The 23038-nt window shown below is 45.1% G+C and overlaps 2 protein-coding genes across 6 annotated transcripts in view; one reads left to right on the forward strand and one right to left on the reverse strand.

The window, feature by feature from the left end:
• arhgap29a (Rho GTPase activating protein 29a) overlaps positions 1-11827 on the reverse strand; it is a 33949-nt gene extending 22122 nt beyond the window's left edge. For 2 of the 4 annotated variants that reach the window (XM_062479130.1, XM_062479129.1), the window contains exons 1-2: positions 11663-11827; positions 10454-10853 (exon numbers count right to left, since the gene is read on the reverse strand). In XM_062479130.1, the coding sequence (XP_062335114.1) occupies positions 10454-10772 (319 nt within the window). In that variant the 5' untranslated portion in view covers positions 10773-10853; positions 11663-11827. Of the gene's footprint in view, positions 1-7378; positions 7641-10453; positions 10854-11662 lie in introns of those variants that run through there. The other 2 variants (XM_062479132.1, XM_062479135.1) reach the window with 2 other exon arrangements.
• Positions 11828-12664: 837 nt separating this feature from the next.
• abcd3a (ATP-binding cassette, sub-family D (ALD), member 3a) lies at positions 12665-22555 on the forward strand. 2 transcript variants are annotated; one of them, XM_062479593.1, is made up of 23 exons: positions 12665-12859; positions 13320-13356; positions 13445-13543; positions 14061-14149; positions 14894-14963; positions 16072-16169; positions 16308-16431; positions 16637-16693; positions 17022-17164; positions 17274-17343; positions 17451-17520; positions 17706-17803; positions 18685-18776; positions 18963-19054; positions 19174-19249; positions 19383-19446; positions 19702-19779; positions 20075-20140; positions 20284-20373; positions 20477-20596; positions 20855-20959; positions 21133-21189; positions 21412-22555. In XM_062479593.1, the coding sequence occupies exons 1-23, from the start codon at positions 12750-12752 to the stop codon at positions 21487-21489; spliced, it is 1983 nt and encodes a 660-aa protein (XP_062335577.1). In that variant the 5' UTR covers positions 12665-12749; the 3' UTR covers positions 21490-22555. The 2 variants fall into 2 exon arrangements, with proteins under 2 accessions (XP_062335577.1, XP_062335576.1); XM_062479592.1 differs by lacking the exon at positions 14894-14963 and adding an exon at positions 15470-15539 and having other exon boundaries at positions 12667-12859.
• Positions 22556-23038: the final 483 nt, after the last annotated feature.

The raw sequence follows: 23038 nt of genomic DNA on the forward strand, positions 1-23038 counted from the left end.
CCAGGGCGACCCCCGCGGCTCCACCTCTGAAGCGCTCTTTCCCATGACTGCACACACAAAGAGCCAGCGTTTAGACGGAGCCTCCGGCCCAGCACACAGCGTCGTCCGCCGGGGTGGGGGGGCAGCTCTCAGACCAGCGCTCAGCGGGTGAAGTCTCAGCCAAGCAGGTTAGCGATTAGCATGAGAAAAAAGAACATCATCCTCTCAAGAAAAGGCTGGGAATTTGAGGTTGCAAATGTTTTTCTGACTCTGGATATTGACTCTGAAATAGTATGATCGACTGCCAGTTCCTGTCAGGCTGTCATGATTCCGAATCTTTTTTGATGAATGTTTTTACAGTTCGTCAAGATAATAGCAGTCTGAAACCGTTGAGTTGTTTGGTCCGTATATCTTTTCTTACAGTCTATCCTTTTGCTTTAATGGGCTGCACAGGCCCGGGAGCAGCCCCAGCTGTTCTCTTTCCTTGTAAGATTCCACTGCTCCTCTTTGGAGCTACGGTTATTTATGAATACTTGAGAGCCTTCAGTGATCAAAACTCTGCTGAGTAAACAACTTACAGTGGCTGAAGCTGAACACCACTTAGACCTTGAGCACAACACTCCCTTACTTGGAGGACCAAATCCTCATAATAAGATATTCCCAAACCTCCTTTTCCAGCCAACGGCCATGTTTACCCTTGGATATGGCTCTCCGGACCTTAGCATATCAATGAGATGCTTAGCGTGGAGTCAAGAATTTGCTTTTTTCCTCCTTTCATTTCTCCTCTGGGCTGTCCATCACAGTGAAGGAAGACAGGCAACCTTTCTCTACTGATACCCCCCTACACACACACACACGCACGCACACACCCTCTGTTGATGCAAAGCTCTGAAGGCTGGCATTCCAACTATGCTTTCTTTAAAGAGAGGCTGAAAATCCTGCTCAAACCCCCCGCTGGCTTCCAGAGCTGTGCAGCGCTAGCCTGGCGGGAGCGCCGCAGCCAAGCTAACGCTGACTGACTGGGGAGCCGGGCGGCTTTACAGGCCTCAGAATGGCTAACCAAGCAGGCCTCTTCAGCACACCTGTCAAAGGGAGAATGGGGGGGGGGGGGGGGGGGAGTGTAGCTTTTCAAACAAGAGGACTTTGTTTAGCTTTGCTAGCATCCTAATCCTGAATGAATGGGGATTGTGTGACAGGAGGCCTAGATGTTTGACTCGGTCCTGAGCCCTTAAAACATGATTAGTCTCATAACCGTCAACCGGTCCTGTTGTTGCATGTGGTAGGTTGCGGTGGTGAGATGTCGTCAACAACACGGGACGGAAAAAAGCTATTCCTGTCAGGAGTGAGCTTTCTACCTGCGTCTGACAAACGCTTTCCTTCCTCCAAATGAAGGGGTCTGATTGTGCTGAAATCAAATTCCCTTTTTCAAAGGAGCCTCCGATTTGGGTGATGACGCAAAACCACTCCAGGCATCAGAGGTTCCTCTTGAGAAACAAGTTCAAAGCCTCGGTTCAGGGCCACCCCCGCTTCAACCCTTAATGATTGAAGCGGACCTTGTCGATGCTCTTATGTCCAGGGCTCCTCTCTCATGGTCTTCTGGTTCTGGGTCGACAACAAAACACAACAGCCCATGGACATGCAGCAAAGGGCCTGGGGCTGGATTCGAACCCATGCCGCTGCGATGAGGGCTCAGCCCATGTGACACGTACACTTACCCAGTGAGCCCCCCTGGTCAATTCTTCTGACGGTGGAAGGAGCCACCACTGAAAATGGATGAAGAAACAGATCGTAACAGACATTTGCTTGCGTGAGTGTTTGGCCTTAGGAGATCACACATCATGCTGACCTCTAAAGGCAGAATGAACCTGGACCACCATGTTGGTGGAGATTGAGGGATTTCACATTAATACTACCTGATGCTATACAGCGCTAATCCAACGTGGGACTCCCCAGCAGCAGATTCAGGGGATTCCTAATCTCATCCATGGGATAAATTGGCCATCTTGGATTCCAATCCTTAATCTAGTATAGGAGCCAGGTGGTTTTAAATTGGGTCAAATCTGCCCCCCAAAATGTGGAGATACATCAATACTTTTTTTCTACTTTGAATGGTAACTCATTTAGCAAGAGTGCAAAACTAATAACACACTTGTCCATTTAGGAGTAATTCTAAGATTTAAAAAAAAAACAGTCATGAGACACGAGATAACAAAGACACGAGGTCCGACACAAAAACAATGGTGTTTACCGAGCAAGCTGCTGTTTGCAGTGTGAGGTCCACAACCCTGGAGGAACAAAGCTAACATTCTCACTTGTTCCAGTTTGAGAGAAGTCAAGCAGCTCAATAGCAGGGATTGACAGCATGTACTGTAAGAGACTGTTCTCTATTGATGCCAACTGACCATATCAATGGGCCCTGTGGAAAAAAAAACAACTCAGATCTTTTTCCAACAAATGTAATCAATGCTCCCAGGCCCTGGACAGAAACGTAATGGTGACAGCTTCAAAAGACAAATCTACAGAAGAAACCCGAGTTTAGCCTAGCATGACATAACACCCTCTCAGCAGCGCTGGTACATGTCGCTGGTACATGTCGCTGTATGTCACTCTCCAGCCGTGTTTAACCGTCAGACGGGACGAGGTCACAGCCGCAGTGTCCATGTTTCTCGCACACTGTGGCCTGCAGGGGGCACCATACGTTGGGGCCCATACGGTACAGCCACCCTGGGACACATGGGCCGAGGCAGGGGTCCGCTGAGGGGGCTGGTTTGAGTCCTGTGCAGGTCTCTATTCCCAGCAGAAACGTACTTAAACTCAAACAAGGCCCATAACTGTAAATCTAGTCACACAGGCAAGCAGGGGTACAGGGGGGGGGGGGGGGAGGGGGGATGGAAGGAGACAGAAAGAGAGAGAGAGCGAGAAAGAGAGAAAATAATAGGGAGAGAGAGGGAGAGTGGGCTGTTGGGATGGGATGGGAATTACTCCCAAACGTCCTCAACTTCCAGCTTGGAAAACAACCTACAAATCTCTGCCCTTGAGTGTGGTGGGGCCATTAAACTTTACAAATCAGCATGAAGCTGCCAGAAAATGGCCACCCGCGCCCAGCACGCGCACACTGGGAGGTTTATACCAGTCACTGCTGTGTTTAAGTATATTTCATGCTTTGTTTTACTCGGAACAGGGATAAATACTCCGGACATATGTGAAGCTGTCACCACATTTCCCTCCCCTGCCGGGACAGTAATCTTCAGAACCAACTTCTGCATTGCACTGCCTGTGATACGGCTATCGCTTAGGTTTAAACAAGACTACTAAAGGAAAAAACCCAAAACAATTACGCTAATGCAAGAAATCCCTTCAAGGAGATTAGACGTGATGGGGTCTACACGCTTCAAACGAGATCTGTATCAAACACTCAGGAACCATTTACAAACAAGACCAGGATCTTTCGTCTGATTATAAAAAAAGGTAGAAGTTGCTAGAGCAACTAGATCTTCAAAGAGCAGCTTGAACTAATCAAAGAGATCCATTCTAGGCCGGGCTAATTTACAGTGACTGGGATCCGCACAAAGCAGCCATAAAAGGAGCTTTTTTGAGGGTGGAATGGTCCTGAGATACTGTGCCGCAGAACCCTGGCCCAAAGGGATATGTAGTCTAAACAAGGCTCGCCATCAGCCATTGAAAACCCTGGAACTACCGGTCGAGAGGATGGACTGGGGCTAATTTTAGGTTGGTATTTCACAAGGGGTGATTTCGACCACAAATCACTAAAACAGCATACGGGTTTCTCTGAGGAGCCGTGGAGGGGCTCTGTTCCCACAAAGCTTTGGGATCGTAAAGGAGGGGTACCTCCCAACCACAAAGAAGAAGAAAAAAAAGAAAGCTGTTTTTCTCTCATATAGTTCTACAATTAGAAAGTAAAAAAGCACCAGCCATAAACCTAAACAGGAGAGAGAGAGAGAGAGAGAGAGAGAGAGAGAGAGAGAGAGAGAGAGAGAGAGAGAGAGAGAGAGAGTAGATCTTAAATTAAAAGCTTGCTGTCCACTGAATATAAAAATATATTTTTTTTAAATACTAAAAAAAGATTTCACCCGAAACACTCACACCAAAGTAGTCAGGAAGGATTGAGAATGATGTATCATATGAGATAAGACAGAGTGGCCCAGTGTGTTACACCATCCCTGCAATCACCCTCCAGAGCTACCTTAAAATTATTTAAGTTAAATATTAAACCGGTGCTCCGTGAGGTGCTTATGGGGGCTCTCTCTTATCAGCACAGGAGTGGATGAAGTCATGCGGTAATGAATGACTCATAAGTGATGCATAAGTGATGCAAATGCAAGTGACTCAGAGTCCTACAGGCAATAAAACGGTGAGTGACATCATAGAAAAAGGAGGAAACAAAGGAATCTGGAAATCTAGAAACATGTTTACTAGAAGGAGATGACCGATCTCTTTTTACAAGCAATGTCACAGAGGGCTTCACATACACCCACAGTACCACCCCTGAACCAACCTCAACCCTTAGGACAGATGCACCTGTAAAATATGGAGCGATAGGTCCAATGTGAATGTGAGGCTTTCCATTCTGAAACCTGATTATCTGAAGCACATCTGAGGACTGGATTCCCAATTAGAAATGACCTCTAAGAGCAGAAACAAGCACATGACCTCATACACTCAGACCTCAACACCCACACAGCCAACATGACTCCCCCTCGCCAGAACCACTCGACCCACTTTGCAACAGGGGGGCAGAAAATCACCTTTAGCTGATCAGGCGGACCCCAATCTCTGCGGCATATTGTGGCGCAGCCTGGGATAGTGGAGGTCCCTGCTAATCCTCTTCATACACTCAGTCTGCTCCTCACAGTGTGTGTGAGCGAGGACCCTCCACAAACACACACACACAAACACACACACACTCCCAGAGCCCTGGTGGAAGGGTGCTCCAAGGCGTTCTCAAGGAAGTCCCTTCAAAGTGTAGCAGGAGAGTCTGGGGGATTAATTTACTTCTTCTCTCACACAAAAATGAGGACTGAATTAAATATCAATGGAAACTCAATGGCTTCTCAGGGTAAATCTCCAAAGGACTTAACACAAGAGTAATAATTGACTGCGTGCCTACGTTTTCTGTACTTAGATTTGGTTAGATCTCCATTAGAACTCAACCTCTCTGTTTGAGGTCAGGGAGAGAAAATTGAAGTCCTCGAAATAGCTTGAAAGAGAGAACCCTATTTCATTATGACAAAGTAATTTCGCTGTTTGCGAAACGGGAGACTCATTTGTCTGTGACACCCACCATCTTCCACAAGAAATGATAAAACACTGAAGCGTATGTCTACCAGTGACACAGAGAGCTCCCATTGAGTTTATCACACCCCCTATTGACCCCCTGGCCCCCTTAACTCATCCAAACACCCTCCTAACCACAGCCAAAAACCACCCAATATTTTCAATGGGTCAAAGCACAACTATTATGGAAGGCTTCACAAAGAACATTTGCTTTTGTGGCTTTCCACAACATTTTTGGTCCTATTTTATTCTTTTACTAAGTGTCCTGAATTTATAAACTGTTGATCTAAGGCACTAAAGCAACAAGTGAGCATTTGTTCTGTAGGAATGCAGAGTATGTGAAAAGGGGGGATGGGAGGGAGCGAGAGAAAGAGAGGGAGAGGGGGGGAGAGGATAAAACCAGGAGAGGACCTGCTTTGCTGTCCCTATCAAAATGATTAGCTTGGCTTGTGGCAGTCGCAGCTACTGCTTCAAATTGATAGAGCATTGAAAATCAAATAATATGTTACCTGAAATATGTTTTTGCCGCTGTCTGGTTGCAAAAGTCAAATGAATCTTTCAAAACTAAATTGATAGAGCAGTTAAAACTACATTCAGGTTCCCCATGAAAGCCTTCCTGGAAAGGGAAGGAGAGATTTTTCTGATCACAATCTGGAGTTACGAAAACTTGAACGGAAGGATTCCCTACAGAAGCAAATAACATCAGCATGACATCAGTCAAACTAATAACAAATCATAGAAAATAAGGCTGAGCAGGGAATTAATTATTTACTCCATAAACCAATCACGCATCACATTACAGAGACAACGGCGTATTCGGAAGCACAAATAATTTTTTCTACCTACTTCTAACTGGCACAGAGCGCTGAGACACGATACAAACCAGAGACTGAGTCCCAAGTGGTCCACCCTCATCCCTCAGCCAGGAGCAGGACAGAGAGACAGTCTAGACTGTACTGTCTGCCCTCGGAGATGTTCCTGTGGGTCTGGTTCTCATTACTCACTAGACCACACTTCAGCTGCACGGACCCCTGTCAGACCAGACTGGCCCCTGCAAGACCTGGGACCAGGCTGGTCCCTACCCAAGAGATGGTACCAGACACTGGCCCATACCCAACATACAACCTGCATACTGGATCACTGCCAACTGCAAAATGTACAATGTGACACCTCATTATTCCACATCAGTTAATCACATATACAAGGGGGGACACTTGTTATATGGATATTGAGGAGCAATATATTTTGTAAATACTAACAAATGTACATAAATTACATTTTAAACTGTGAGACCATCAAGTGCCGTTGTTCATGCAATATGTTAGCAACACGTATGGCACTGGTATTGCATATAGTTGTCATTTCTTTATGTACAGCGTTGTTGTTATGTAGTGTTGTTGTATCGTATTGTATAGTGTTATGTGTTACTGCATGGTGTGTCGCCTGAGTTCAATTGTTTTGTACATTTGTGTTTTACCCATGTCCAGCCCATTTGTAATGATAACCTGTTGATTTATAGTGTTATTTTGATCTGGATTGCTGTAACGCAGCAATGTCTCCTTTGGATTACTCAAGTACCTGCCTTTTCCTAGTAATATATACCGACACTGGTGGTGCTGTATTACATTCACAAATAGGCTGACACGCAAAACAACAATTATTCTGCTTCACCAAGTTCACAATAATATAAATACCACTGACGCACTATGTAACCCGAGCAAAAACACACACTGCACACACACACTCTGCACACACACACTCTGCACAGGCACGCACTCCATCTGCACACAGAATCTGGAGAAACACGCTCTGGATATAGATGATCTATCCACAACAATCCTTTTGCGAGGCCTCAAAATACTTGAGTACTACAATACATGTAACTAAAACCTGATTATGCATTCTTATCTGAGACAGAGAGAGAAAAACAAGTATGGTATGCAGCGTCACACAGTAAAACGACAACAGCTCGTCAGAAATTAATATTTCACAATAGTCCCCAATGATATTGTTGTGCGAAGAAAAAAAGTTATTTTAAACATATTGAGGTCAAAGCCCTTACCTCCCTAATCCCAAAAGTAAACAAGAGTGTAATGCTTATTACCTCTAACACAGAGTAGAACTGATCCCCAAAACCTGTTACACCAAAGAATGACGGCGGTGACCCCGACTAGGCCACACCGCAGAATAATCCCATCCAATTACTGACATGTCCTTCACAAGTGGGCATCTGACAAGGTCGTGACCTCTTTGTGAAATGAAATCCTCTAGGTTGTCGAGACATCATCATGAAGACTGTCTAGAAGGTCCGACTGCTGTTCCCACAATACAACAAACAACTAAATCTAACTTTCTACTTGACGACCACATCCAAATGTTTTCAGAGACACTCGTATAAAACAAAAATGGGCGGACACAACTCTCTCCTACTTGATACAAGCTGCAACCAAATTAAATTACCATTTAAGGTGACATGCCTCCAAAAAAATAAAGCTGTGTTTAGAAGAAGAAGGAAAAAAACGAGGCATTCTTTCTGGGACCGTCTGTGGTGTCCCCCAGGGAACTGTCCCAGGACCACAGCTATTCTTAACATGGGAAACTATATTTTCAGCCAAAACTGCCAGTTAGCATGCTAGTCTGCAGATGCTTCTTGAGACAATGGTCGTCATGCTCACTCACTGACCATGAATACGCCAACTGTAGCAAAGATCCAGAGTCTTGAGTTGAATATTACACTTGACTATTGGGACTGCGTGGCAAAGACAGCGCTCCCGCTCATCATGAATGGCTTGGGTAATGAGAAGCTTTAGCTTTGTTGAAGCACAGCAGAGACAATACAGTCATAAACTGGTGGGGGACTTAAATCACATCCAATCACACTTTAAGCCAGTGATTCACAACAGTCTGTTGTTATGCTCTGGTAAGGCCCCACCCCACAAACCGCCACCAATTACACTTTGAAGATGTTTGTTGACCCATAAAACTCATATACAACCGCTATCAGGAAATTCATTTCCTCAATATCCATAACGTCAGATATCGTAGATAACCAAGTACTCTTTGAATCATGTGAGAGATGAGAATGTCATAAGCATGTTCAATTCAGTTTAACTTACTTTATCCTTCTTCAAACAACAAACACAAATACATTAGGCATAAACCAAAAATGTGCTAACAAGATGGTTTGCATTTCGCATGATGTGCAATGCATCGTGAACATCAACAAATGAAATTATTAGTTTTCTGTCAAACATTCTCTAGAGTTGTCAATCATCGTCCGGGTTAATCTTTCTTTGAGGCAAACAATTCCCGAGCCTTCCTCTCGGTCCTGTTACGGATTCAGTTTCCCGTGGGGCAATTAGGCGAGTTTCCCAAAGCTGCCCTTTCCTGTATTTATCCTGAATGCGGTTAAGATTACTGGAATACTGTGCCTCCAGTCAGTAACACCATTTACATCCTGATGCATATGCTCATCTCCAGCAGCAACAAGATCATGATTAATTTACTCACAAAAGTTCCGGAACTGGGTGAATCCCAACATCCAATGTGCAGTTGATGAATTTCAAAGACTACACGGCTGATTCAGTAAGCGCTGATGTGCAGGGCTGTTTCATGTAGTTTCATGTTGTTGAAATACGAGCACCGTAGCACGGTGCCACTCACGGACGTGAGTGTGCGAGACGCTGGGGAGCTCGTCTGATGGTATGAATCACATTTGTACTATGACAGCAATGCAAACCTGTCACATAGCCGAGTGCCTGTGTTTGTGTCATGAATCCTAATTAGTGTGGCATGAGGAGGACATGACAGACAAAGCAAGCCTCTTGACAAGGTGGTGATTGTTCTCAATGGAAACTATTTTTAGTAAACCACAACAACAAAAATGTCCTGTACACAGTAAACTGAGTGCAGTTTGCCAAACCTGACAGATTTATTGCTTTGATCTCCGGGCCAGTGACAGCCCATTCCAACCTCTCTAAACTGCTGGACCAGCCGGGCAGGTCAAGCACCCTCACTGACCCCTCCAGACAAAGGCACAGATTCCTTCCAGGTCTGGACGTCGTTTCAGAGTTTTCCCAACAGGAGAGAAGGGTACCACCATGGCTGGAGACCCCCCTTCCCAGAAGGGTCTTACCCAGAGAAGGGATTAACCAACCTGGGCTCAGTCCAAAGGGCTCGACCCAACAGCACCAGCATAGGAATGCAGTAATCACACACGCAAGAGCAATCACCCCAGCCTTAGTCCGCATTTACTCTTTCATTTCAAAAGGGTTTTAAAACGGTTTAGGAACGCTCCACTTAGAGATTTTGAAAGGGGAAGTAGGGTAGTCTATTGATTACCCAAGGAGAGGAATTATTCTGTTAGAGGCTTGGATGGAAATAGTTCTACCTGAAGATGACCTTCATTATCAACTCTTTTGTAATTAAGAAATGTTTTGAAGAATCCTCAATGAAAATAGTTTTGTATAGAGTTGTTTGACGAGATACATTCCTTTATTACCCTACCAAATATCATGCCCTATCCTTCTGAAACAGAACCAAGGACAGACATATTCCCATTCTGGATCCCAATGAGCATTCATTGACAGGAATGTCACACAAAGCACATAGTAACAAACACAAACACTAAGCTTTGACAGTGTTATTACTTCGCAGCGTGAAAACAACAGTATTATTAGGCTGCAGTGGCTTTACCCATCTTGGAAATGCAACATGATGTAACTGCTCTGTATGTGTGGAACTCAAAGTATTTTTTGTGTATACGACATCATTTCCACAGAAAAAAGAGAGAGGCAGGGAAAAGGATAGACAGACAAAGAAAGATAGATATTTGGTGAGAGATATACGTTATGCTGTATATAAATACAGAAAGAGATACCTAGATGAAGACAGATAGAAATAGCGAGATAGAGAGCGAGAGAGAGAAAGAGAGAGAAAGAGAGAGAGAGAAAGAAAGATATGGTGGTGGGTGAGTGACCGTGCAGCCAAGGCCAGACAGAGCAAGACTAAATAGGTAGCTTTGACTGTGTACACTACAAGGACAGGCTAACTGTGTACACAACATTTGACAGACAGCCACGCTAACTCCCCATTCCATTACAATAACTTTTCCATGATGCAACTGGAGGTGCCGCTAGACCCCCCAAAAGACAACCAGCGAAAACTCCTCCAAACTCACCTTTGGAGTGGAACGCTTCCTTCAGGTGAAGAAGGACGTCGGCAAACTTTCGCACGTCGTTGACCAGCTGCATGATGTAGTCGGTGTCTGCGGTGGGAGAGTCCACGCTGTCCGACCCAGAGCTCACGGAGCTTTGAGAGCTGCTCTTGGCGCCTCGATCCACGGCCCAGGAACCCGTGCTGGTGCCTGCCGTGCCCGTGCCAGCGGACATGGGGAAGAAGTGTCCATTAGATAGTCGGGAGAGGCCCAGGGAGAGTTTGTTTCCGTTACCGCCGCCGCCGCCACCGCCACTGCTCTGCCGTAGCATGGCAGACAGCATGGCCTAGGACGTTTGGTCAATCTCCTGTTTTGGGGTTCGCTTCTCAAAGGCCAGTCGGGTCCAGAACAATGAAAAGTGATCCTGTGGAACCAGAAATGTGGTTTAGGAAAACAGTCATGGCTCAAGGTGGGATGTGCATGGGGATATGCATGGCCCAAGGTGAGATGGCCCCATAGCTCATCCACAGGATGTAGGTTAAACATCCCCCCCCCCCCCCCCCCATCACCCCATACCTTGATGTCACTTTGGATAGAAGCGTCTGCTGAATGAATACATTTATTACAAAGTACCTGACTTTGGGAGTCAACAACGATAGTAACCATCCCCTGTTCATTCAGTTTATTATTTTTACTCAGTCCAACGAGTTTGGCTATGTTGGATGAGAGTAGTAGACTGACTTCAGAATAAAACTGCTTTGCTTCTTTTAGTAACGTTAACTTTAGGCATAATACGTGGTTAGGGATGCACCTTTTAGTCTATTAGAGAACGGACAGACCAGTCAACGTATGGGCTCCATCACCTAGAAATTACATCCCTCCATTGTAGCTCTATCTGGGTCTCACGCAACAACTTTCGCAACCGAACATTATTTATTTACTTGCGTAAAGACGACACAAACAGAAAGTCCTACATTACAAATAATTATTCCATCAGTTCATTACCATCTACCTGTACATGCTATTTACACACACAAAAAACATAACTGAGACAAGCCTTGCGTAACAAAGCTAAAATTAGATTATATTCAGACTTTATTTATATATTGAATTGCTTTCGGCGTGACTACATTTCACTATTATTATATTGAGAGCGTAGCCTACTCATCCTTAACCGCAAAAAGTCCGCAAACCGTTCAGATACCGTATCGCAGCACTCACACACATACTCACCTGCCGTAGAGTCCTGAAACATTGCAGTTTAAGAAAATCCCGTTGTAACTGTGTCGTGAAGTGAACTGCGACAGTATTAAATCCGCAACATCAATAATGCTCCATTCCCCCAAAAAACTTTGAGGCGCTGGAACTTTGGGACCGCTGTTCAGCACTGTCTGCTCGTCGATCTCCCCCTCAACTCACGTGATTAAAAAGGTAACTTGTGATTGGCTCTTTTTAAGGCAAATGTGGAGGAGATTTAGACCCCCTCCCCCTAACAACAGGTGTCCCGTGTTTTGGTCCTATGTTGCATTTCAAGTGTTTTGTTTTAGGGACAGTTTGTTGTTGGTCTTGTAGTACTTGTGTTGATCTCTTAAATCCAGTTATTTGCAAATTGTAGGCGTAAACTTCAAATTCCCTGGAAGGTGCAAGGATAGGCTACAGCAAACATTTTTCTTCTACTGTGTCCGTGTCTGGTGACACGCTCCGAGCACCGCAATTTTGACCGCTTTACTACACCATCTTTAGGCTATAGAACACTTTAAAGCATAGGCCTATGCCTACACTGTATCAACCACGCACTAAAATCTGTTGGGAACGCAGCGTCTGTCTGTCACTGCCACCTACTGAGAGTAAAAAGAAAATATCAGTATTTTAAAAGCTACATCGAGGCAGAAGAGCCATAGCACATGAATCCATCTAGCGGTAAAATGTATGAACATGCTCGAGTGTGACTCATTGCCATAGGCAATTTAGGATATGTATTTGGTTGAATGCCAAGCCCCGATCCATGCACATTGATGTAGCCTATGATTTTACTTACAAAACGGTAGGCCTAGGTTGCTCCTACACGTGGATGTCCTAATGGCTAATTAAACTAAGTGTAGGTGTTATGGATGTTAGTCAGCTTGGATTGGGCCTCGTCTCATTGTACTTTATTTGACTCAAGTAAACTGCCATTTCAAACTTTCCAAATTCCAAGGTCAGTTCGACTGCTCTTATCGTTCAGGTTGCGTGATTTCTACACTGAGGCGCTGCTGCCAATCACTCTCCGCTTCCCAGCATGCTCGTTGTTCGTTGTCCAGTCAGGTTGTAGCTGGGAAACATGGCGGCCGTCAGTAAATACCTGACAGCTAAAAACTCCTCCATAGCTGGCGGTGTCCTTCTAGTTTTATACATATTGAAGCAAAGAAGACGAGCGGCCAAGTTAAAAGGGTAAGATGCTGATCAAAATGTTGATTCGTTTAGCTGTTGGCTGTGATGTCGCAGGTTAACCGGCCCCAGCCAAGTGTCTGACACCCTTGTTAGAAAAATGCCTTGGGCGACAGCCAACTAGGTCTTTTGCAAGATAGAACGGGGTGATTTTGTAAGTTTTCTACTCTACTTTAATAAGGTAGTTCGGAATAGTGTGTGTGGATGTTGGTTCGTTTTGGCATGTACTGTACGTGAATTATTGGTGTGACGCTTATTCTATTATCTTCTAACAATGAAAGTCTTTATAAACGGGTTACAGGGTTTAATCGTGCAAATGCTAGATTAGTTAGCCTACGTACATTGTTGCAAGAACGGTATTATTGGCTGTTATTTGTTCATGAATGCAAAGATGATAGGCTATTCCTCATTGCATGTAACTGTATAGCTGACACTAATATCCAAGTTATTTGTTTGTTTACAGTAAAAAGGGAAGCTCCGAAGTATTGTTAAACAATGAAGTAAGTGGTCAAATCAAGTTTCAAATACACAACCACTGTCTTCAGCTGTCACAAAACTGCATCTCAGAGAATGTATTTGGTTTTGTAGAAAGACAGCAAGAAAGACCGCGCCGCGGTGGATAAAGACTTCATCCTCAGAATCTTTCGTATTTTGCGGATTATGGTGCCACGGTTTTTCTGCAAAGAGGTTGGTCGCATTAAACAAACAATATTGTTTCCCTTAACACAGAATATGAATAAACGTATATATTTCCATATGATTTTATTAAATTGACAACAACAAGGTTGCATTTTCCAAATGAAGTCTGAACCACTGAGCATCCACGTGGAGGTCCTTGACATGCCCTGGTCGAGACTTGGCTCAACTCCTGTGTTGCGTCAGGATGAATTTGAACCTTGAAGTAATTAGCTTCACTGATAAAACGATACAGGGCCTGTGGTCTAGAGTCCATGCAGCCTATGTTGCTTCACTTTACACCCTAAAGAATGTCTTCATAAGTCCTGCCTAATACATCTCAGTGCTTGGACCTGAATAGACGAATACAATCATTCACAAATACATTCGAATGTATTTGCTGTTGAAATGCACTTTAACGCTTTGGAACTGATGTGTTTTGTGTTGCTGTCTTGGGTATTATTTCCATTAAAGCCGTAAGAACTAGCCTGCTGTGATAACTCTGTTATCCTGGTTGTCCTCTTCATAGACCGGGTACCTGTTGCTCATCGCCGCCATGCTGGTCACCAGAACCTACTGCGACGTGTGGATGATCCAGAATGGCACCATGATCGAAAGGTCGGAATGCTGCTTGTGTTTTGACTGTGTGACCTGATTACAGTGGTGACAGTGAAATGACCCTGTATCCATTTTATTTTTTGATGCCTTGTGAGTGGAACGTTTTTAGGAGAATTGGTTCTGATGAATATCTTAAAGGCAGACTTTTCCATCCTTGACCTTGTCCCTAATGCTGAAATGTTGCCACACCGTGGCTTGAGTGTTAGAAAGATGACGCCATTAGAATCTTTAGAGCAGTGGTTCTCAACCCTGTTCCTCAAGTACCCTGTTCCTCAAGTACCCGATGTCCTGCATGTTTTAGATGTTTCCCTGTTCCAACACACCTGATTCAAATGAATGGTCGTTAGCAGGCTTCTGCATAACTAGATAACGACTCATTCATTTGAATCAGGTGTGTTGGAGCAGGGAAACATCTAAAACATGCAGGACAGGGGGTACTGGGGAGTCAGATGTCTGAGCGGTGAGGGAGTCGGGCTAGTAATCTGAAGGTTGCCAGTTCGATTCCCGGCCGTGTCAATTGACGTTGTGTCCTTGGGCAAGGCACTTCACCCTACTTGCCTCAGGGGGGAATGTCCCTGTACTTACTGTAAGTCGCTCTGGATAAGAGCGTCTGCTAAATGACTAAATGTAAATGTAAATGTACTTGAGGACCAGGGTTGAGAACCACTGCTTTAGAGCATACCATTTTCAATGTATATACCTAAACCCACTCCAGTATTGATATTTTGTTTCAATTTTCCACAGTGGTATCATAGGCAGAGATATCAATTTATTCAAGAAGCACTTTTATTTCTACATTGCTGCCATACCTGGGGTAACTGTCCGTCACCTGGTTTTCATATAAGTTTAATCCATACCTATCCATAACTGTGTTGTCACATGTCTAAATCCATAACGCTTACAAACTGCACACTGACCAACACAGTGGGGCTGTAAGCGCCGGTGGGCCTCCTATAGCTCCAGTCTATAGTGAACAAGCTAGTCATAACACATAAAAATTATAATAATGTGTTACAAACTGCACACTGACCAAAATGGCGGGACTGTGAGCGTCAGGGGCCTTCCTGTAGCTCCAGTCTATAGTAAACAAGCCAGTCATTACACATCATAATAATAATAATAATGATAATAATAATAATAAACCCATCAGAGCTCCTCTGCTGCTATGTCCTATATGAAGAGAGCACTCGGCATCAGGTATCTCTCGGATCCAGGTTCCCCTCCCCCACATTAACTCCAGGTTACAAGGATCCACTGATCTCCTGCCCATCTGTCTGACCCAGACACCCGGCTCATACCTGTGTATGTTGTGGTTTGCAGTGCAATTATCGGCCGCTCCACTAAAGATTTCAAGACCTGCTTGTTCAGCTTTATCAAATTCATGCCACTTGTAAGTGTGTTTTTATCTATTTTGTCAAATCTCATCAGTCGTTTATGAGTTGCTGATTCAGAGTTACTTCTCTTCAGACAGTTGGAAGTCTTGTGGTCGTTTGATAGGATGTGCTACTGAGGCCATGTTCACTGGCTGTCATTTCTTATATATATATATATTATCAGAGGGGGCCTGATATTTACACCATAATATTGATACTAATACATTTATAACGGTTCAACACATCATTTTTCTAACAAAATAACTGCATGATTACTAAATAGTCTTAGATAAAGGCTACACTAAACATGGAAAATGTAGCATATGCATTTGATGTAAAAGGCTTGTGGATACATTTGTCTGCTGAATAGTTTCATTGCTGCATGCTCCAAATCACTGGTTGCTCTGCATGGCAACCTTGGCAACAAATGCGCAAATGAAATTCAGTTGCACGGCGCACATCCAGATTTGATCACAAGACGTTTGGAAAACGGTATTCAGGAGACATATATTGGGATTTGGAGCCATGAGGTGCTTGTTTGTGTGACAGATTGCCCTGGTGAACAACTTCCTGAAGCTGGGTCTGAACAAGCTGAAGCTCAGGTTTCGAGAGAAGCTCACCAAGCACCTGTATGACGAGTACCTAAAGTAAGCCCCGCCTCCACACAACCGCCTGGAGAACCGCTGTCTTTAAAGTACCATGAGGGTATTTGACACAATATCACTTTTTACAGGATTCGCTGTATTTCAAGTCTTTAATGGAGTATTTGGCTGTTACTGCTTTAGGGGCTACACGTATTACAAGATGGGCAACTTGGATAACCGCATAGCCAACGCTGACCAGCTTCTCACACAAGATGTGGAGAAGTTCTGCAACAGTGTGGTGGACCTGTACTCCAACCTCTCCAAGGTAGCCCTGAATTACCATCAGAACCGCTGGTTCTTCATCTTCTGCTGGTACTATACGCACCATTTGTATGTCGCTTTGGATGAAAGCATCTGCTAAAATGAATGAAATGCAGCCAACTCCATCATTTGTTAAGAGCTGTTTTTCCACCATCGATCACACACGATCCTCATCACACAGTATCCATTTCTTCCTCCTTCTCCTTCAGCCCCTCCTGGATATCGGCCTGTACATCTTCAAGCTAACCAGTGCCATCGGTGCGCAGGTCAGTGTAACATCCCATACCACACAGTGTGACCCCAGGAACATTCCAGTAGCTTTGTGAGAGTGACTGAACGAACGTGCGAGCGTAATGCCAGGGGAGATGGGGTTGAGTGACTGGGAGTGAGAGATGCTTTGCTGAAGCAACAGTTACAAACCCAACATTGAGCTATCTTACGTAATGGGAAATGTAGCAATACTTTCATTTTGAAACTTTATGAAACAATGGCAGGACAAATTAGCCTATGGCGGGACGCCCCGGTTAAGACAATGAATGGGAAACACTGGACATACACCTGCGTGTTTGGCAATAACATGCTCTGACCCCTCAGGGCCCAGCCAGCATGATGGCCTACCTGCTGGTCTCAGGCCTGTTCCTGACCAGACTGAGGAGGCCCATTGGGAAGATGACCGTCACCGAGCAGCGCTTTGAGGGGGAGTACCGATACGTCAACTCCCGCCTCATCACCAACAGGTAACCCTTTCTACACCGTGACTGCCACGGGGGGGGAGGGGGGGGGGGGAATAGCACAAAGCAAAACATAGTTGGGTTGTGTCAAATAAACATCTTTGTTTCGTTCCAGTGAAGAGATAGCCTTCTACAATGGCAACTTGAGGGAGAAACAGACCATTCACGCGACATTCAACAAACTGGTTTGTACATTTTCAAATGTGGTCACGAACAGTCCACAGCAAGGTACAGAGGAGGGGCTGAACGTGCGGGGAGCGATGTCTGGAAGCTCACCTGTTCTCCTCCCCAGGTCGACCACCTGCACAACTTCATCTTCTTCCGTTTCTCCATGGGCTTTGTGGACAGCTTGATCGCCAAGTGTAAGCGTGTGTGTGTGTGTGTGTGTGTAGGAGTGTATGGCGTCATAAAGTTAACAGACTGCATGTGTCATTATGGGAGTGTGTTTGTGAAGGGTATATGCCTTCAAGATCTGAATTGTAATTTAAAAATGCCCCCCCCCCCCATTGCTGAGTCAGTGTGCTGACCTTTGCCCCCTCACCCCCAGACCTGGCCACAGTGGTGGGCTACCTGGTGGTGAGCCGGCCCTTCCTCAACCCGTCCGACACCCGTCACCTGACCAGCACACACTCGGAGCTCCTGGAGGTGAGACCACCAGAGATAACCTGTGTGTGTGTGTGTGTGTGTGTGCTCTGTAGGACTACTACCAGAGATAACCTGTGTGTCTGCTCTGTAGGACTACTACTACTAGAGATAACCTGTGTGTGTGCTCTGTAGGACTACTACCAGAGATAACCTGTGTGTGTGTGCTCTGTAGGACTACTACCAGAGATAACCTGTGTATGTGTGCTCTGTAGGACTACTACCAGAGATAACCTGTGTGTCTGCTCTGTAGGACTACTACTACCAGAGATAACCTGTGTGTTTGTGCTCTGTAGGACTACTACCAGAGATAACCTGTGTGTTTGTGCTCTGTAGGACTACTACTACCAGAGATAACCTGTGTGTGTGTGCTCTGTAGGACTACTACTACCAGAGATAACCTGTGTGTTTGTGCTCTGTAGGACTACTACTACCAGAGATAACCTGTGTGTTTGTGCTCTGTAGGACTACTACTACCAGAGATAACCTGTGTGTTTGTGCTCTGTAGGACTACTACTACCAGAGATAACCTGTGTGTTTGTGCTCTGTAGGACTACTACCAGAGATAACCTGTGTGTCTGCTCTGTAGGACTACTACCAGAGATAACCTGTGTGTGTGTGCTCTGTAGGACTACTACTACCAGAGATAACCTGTGTGTGTGTGCTCTGTAGGACTACTACTACCAGAGATAACCTGTGTGTTTGTGCTCTGTAGGACTACTACTACCAGAGATAACCTGTGTGTTTGTGCTCTGTAGGACTACTACCAGAGATAACCTGTGTGTTTGTGCTCTGTAGGACTACTACTACCAGAGATAACCTGTGTGTTTGTGCTCTGTAGGACTACTACTACCAGAGATAACCTGTGTGTGTGTGCTCTGTAGGACTACTACCAGAGCGGCAGGATGCTGCTCAGGATGTCACAGGCTCTTGGGAGGATTGTATTGGCCGGCCGCGAGATGTCCCGCCTCTCAGGGTACCACCTCTGCTCCAATGATCACATTTACATTCATTCAGCAGAATCTTTTATCCAAAGCGAAGTGCAAATAATGCACATGGAAATATGAATGGTGTAAATCTAGTATATCAGTTGTATATATCTAGTACTTGAGTTTGATATCTAGTTTGGATTTGTAAATCTAGTACATCACGTCTCTTGCAGGTTCACCTCTCGTATCACAGAGCTGATGAAGGTCCTTAAAGAATTGAATTCTGGGACGTACGAGCGCACCATGGTCAACCAGCCCAACAACGGTAAACAAACAGACTCTGGGGTCATGTCCAGACAAGGTCCAGAGGGTCAGAGGTTAACTTATGTTGAGGTAGTGACTGGGGTCGTGTCAGAATTTAACCTGTGTTGTTCATGTTCCTAGGAGAACTGGAGGCTGAAGAAAAGGTCACCTTGATCCCTGGAGGTGGACAGATCGTCAACATGGACAACATCATCAAGTGAGTTGGAATTCAAATATTAACTATTCAAGGAAATGTCTAACTATGTTTCCCTCCACTGAAACACTGAACATTTGGTATTATGTAATACATGGTCATCAAGAGCAGTTTTTTACTGGGTTTTGGGTTGCAGGTTTGAGCACACTCCTTTAGCCACGCCCAATGGAGACGTACTTATCAAAGACCTCAACTTTGAGGTAGGTATACCAGTTCAAGTGTGAGGTAGATATACTCATTCAACTTTGAGGTATGTATCCTCGTTAAGGTTTGAGACAAGTACCTTAGTTCAGCTAGTTTGACCTCACGTACTCTCCTGAACTTCTTATGTCTGACAAACTGGACATTTTGGAGTGGAGCCAGCAGATTCTGGGTGGCTGTTGATCTGGTTGTGTTGTTTGAGTTCAAAGTCCACACCTGGAGAAGGTAACGGGGATGTGCCTGTCTCTCTGCAGGTGAGGTCGGGCACCAACGTGCTGGTGTGTGGGCCCAACGGCTGTGGAAAGAGCTCTCTCTTCAGAGTGCTGGGAGAGGTCAGACCTGATTACTGTAACCTTGGAGTTTGGAATTGTTACACACACAAAAAAAAAATAATATATATATATATATATATATATATATATATATACACACAGCACTGTGCAGAAGTCTTCAGAAATCACAAAAAATGCTTTAAGAAATAACAAAATGAAAAAGCTAAATGATTTTTCTCCAAACTTTTTTGTACAGTACCAAATATGTGTTTTTCTAGATCCCATTTTAGAACATATCTTTCAAGATCACGCAGTTCTAGCATGTTTTGACCTCAGACTTTGCACCACGTTTCAGTTGTGGCCGCTATTCGGGGGTCAGCTGACCAAACCCGAGAGAGGAAAGTTGTTCTACGTTCCCCAGGTAACCACCCCCACTCCCCCCTGAACCTAAAACTTAAATACATGATCAAGTTCACCTGGATGATATTCAGACTGGTGTCCGTGTCACAGTAAGTGTTATGTTAGTAAGTGTTTGGATGTGTAACCGGGCCTATGTGATTGTAGAGGCCGTACATGACCCTGGGGACCCTGAGGGACCAGGTGATCTACCCAGACACCTATGACGACCAGAAGAGAAAGGGCATCTCTGACCTGGTACGCCTGACAGCCGCACAGACCTCTGCCTTGCCTCCACACAGCCCTCTTGAAGCAGTCACTTACTGTGTTGGTGTGTCTGTCTGTACTCCTGTGTGTGCAGGTGCTGAAAGAGTACCTGGACAACGTGCAGCTGGGCCACATCCTGGACAGGGAGGCGTCCTGGGACACGGTCCAGGACTGGATGGACGTCCTGAGCGGAGGAGAGAAGCAGAGGATGGCGGTGAGACCAGGAACAACCACCACACCTGTTTGCAGAGAACCATTTCGTTTCTCTCTCCTGAGAACCGTTATCTCGTTGCTTTTCACATCACTAAGCACGGCACTGTTTCTACATGAGATCCTGTTCATCTATCTACAGAGAGGGCCAGCCAGCTGTTACGGTTACAGGATCGGTTTTAAACTGGTGCTGCTTAACGAGTAAACACGCCACAGGGTCTTGGTTACTGCTTGACTGAGCCCCTGCTTTCTCTCTCTCCAGATGGCCAGGCTGTTCTACCACAAGCCCCAGTTTGCCATCCTGGATGAGTGTACCAGTGCTGTCAGCGTGGATGTGGAGGACTACATCTACAGCCATTGTAGAACGGTACAAACCTAACACGCATACTAACTCTGTCTCAGTAGCATACTAAGTCTGTCTCAGTAGCGTACTAACTCTCTCCATAGCATACTACCACCATGTCTCCTAATATTTTGTGTGTATTTATTTTCATGAGTGTGTGTTCCCCTGGCTCTGCTGACTGGGCTCCTCTCTTGCAGGTGGGCATCAGTCTGTTCACCGTGTCACACAGGAAGTCCTTGTGGAAGCATCATGAGGTAAGAACTGCAGCCTCCGGGGCTCTGACTGGAGCAAGGGGGGTTGCTATGGTAGTGGATAGATTTTGTGGATAAGGGGGTGTGTTGTGGTAGTAGATATGTTGCTAGGGTAGTGGGTAGGGGTGTGTTGCTATGGCAGCAGGGGGGGTTGCTAGGGCAGGGGACGTGTCACTATGCTAACAGGGTGTGTCACTCACGGCGTGTTTCTCACCCTGTCTCTAGTACTACCTCCACATGGACGGAAGAGGGAACTACGAATTTAAACCCATCACCGAGGAAACGGTGGAGTTTGGTTCCTAGACGAATGTCAGACAGTAACTCTCACACACACACACTAATTATGCACTAGAGACAAGTTGTAAACTAAAGCTAGACAATATTGTTTTTAATCAATGTGATATCCGTTTTTTTTGTTTTGACAAAGCTGTATTTGTTAGTCTAATTCATTATTTGTCCACGGTGATTGTAAATAACTTGTAATTTATGGTCCAATTCACTGTTGACATTGGGCCAAAACTTTGAGATTTAATGGGAAAATCCAGATGAGCTGAAGTTTGCATTATATGCCTGCAAGCAAAATTATGTTTTGAAATTATTTCAGTCACTATATTCCAATGGATTAACCCAGAGAGCTAAAGCCAGTGGTCCTCTAATTGTCTCCCTGAGCGTCAGTATATGCATCTGCCTTTTTTATGAGCAGTATGCAAGTGGAGCTCCTGGTTGCCTTTACTGTAATCTAGCCTGTGGTTGGGAGTGCTGATGGCGGAAGACTCCACGCTGAAAGACTTCTGTCTTCTCTTACCTGAAGCGTCACTCGTGTGGTTGGAATGACTCTCCTGGCTGTGGTGATGTCAGCGGGAGGGGAGGAGCTCTAGTCCAGCTCAGGCCCTTCCGTTTGTAGCTGCCCAGTGGTGACGGTGTGTGAGGGAGGTTGAGGGCTATACAAATAAATTTGATTTGTTGAGCAGGAGAGGATTCGCTTCAGGGTGGGGTTAAAGTGATTGAAGCACTTTATGAATCATGAACAATAAAGTGTTCGGGAGATTGTATTAAAGCACCAACAAGGACTGTCTTGGTTTACGATGGTGCACAGAACACGATATCCTAGAAGCCTTCATTCTCCACTTTTGCCATTGTCCCGTGTTGCCTAGCTACCTGACGGTTTCCTGTTTGTTCTCAATGACGATGATAATAATAGTACTTACAAGTCGGATGTAAAATCACATTTTGCAACTGTAAAATCATGCCTCCGGGTTGGTTTTATTTTCTGAAACCAATGTAGACAGGGTAATAGGCACAAGAAGTGCATTGACCTGCATTAAACTGTATGACAAATGCATTTTCATTAAAAAAATGTTTGTCCGTGGTTTGTTTTGATTAATTTGGGGGGGAAGTCTGAGTCGGTGTTTACTGCAGAGCTGCTTGTGTCCTTAACCCTTGTGTTCTCCTCGGGTCGTTCTGACCCATCAGTCATTGTGACCCACCGTCGTATTGCGACAACTTTACCGCATACAAAAACAAAGTGAAGCATTTTCTTTGAACCGTCGGGCTGTCTCAGACCCCCCACATTGCGAAGGTTAAAAGAAAAGTATTTTTATTTGTTTTTGTATTGGGTAAAATTGGGTAAACACAATGATGGTTCGTTATGAACCTTTGGGTCATGTGACCCGAAGGCAGCACGAGGGTTAAAGTGCACCCTGCGAGTGTGTGTGAGAGGTTGAAAGTGGAGAGAGTGTGGCACAAGGAAAACAGAGGATGACGTGTCCTGGCTGTCCTGGATAGCTGGGTGAGAGGTCACACTCAGAAGACTGGAAGAAGAGCTCTGTCTCCAACTGAACTGAATGTGAGT

The sequence above is a fragment of the Osmerus eperlanus genome, chromosome 15, assembly GCF_963692335.1.
Source record: "Osmerus eperlanus chromosome 15, fOsmEpe2.1, whole genome shotgun sequence".
NCBI lineage: Eukaryota > Metazoa > Chordata > Actinopteri > Osmeriformes > Osmeridae > Osmerus > Osmerus eperlanus.

Bases quoted from the DNA above. Each gene is read 5' to 3' on its own strand.
- abcd3a (XM_062479593.1), top strand. From the start codon at position 12,750: ATGGCGGCCGTCAGTAAATACCTGACAGCTAAAAACTCCTCCATAGCT. The intron at 16,694-17,021 runs GTCAGTGTAACA...CTGACCCCTCAG, and splicing joins CCAGTGCCATCGGTGCGCAG to GGCCCAGCCAGCATGATGGC. The intron at 17,804-18,684 runs GTGAGACCACCA...TGTGCTCTGTAG, and splicing joins CACACTCGGAGCTCCTGGAG to GACTACTACCAGAGCGGCAG.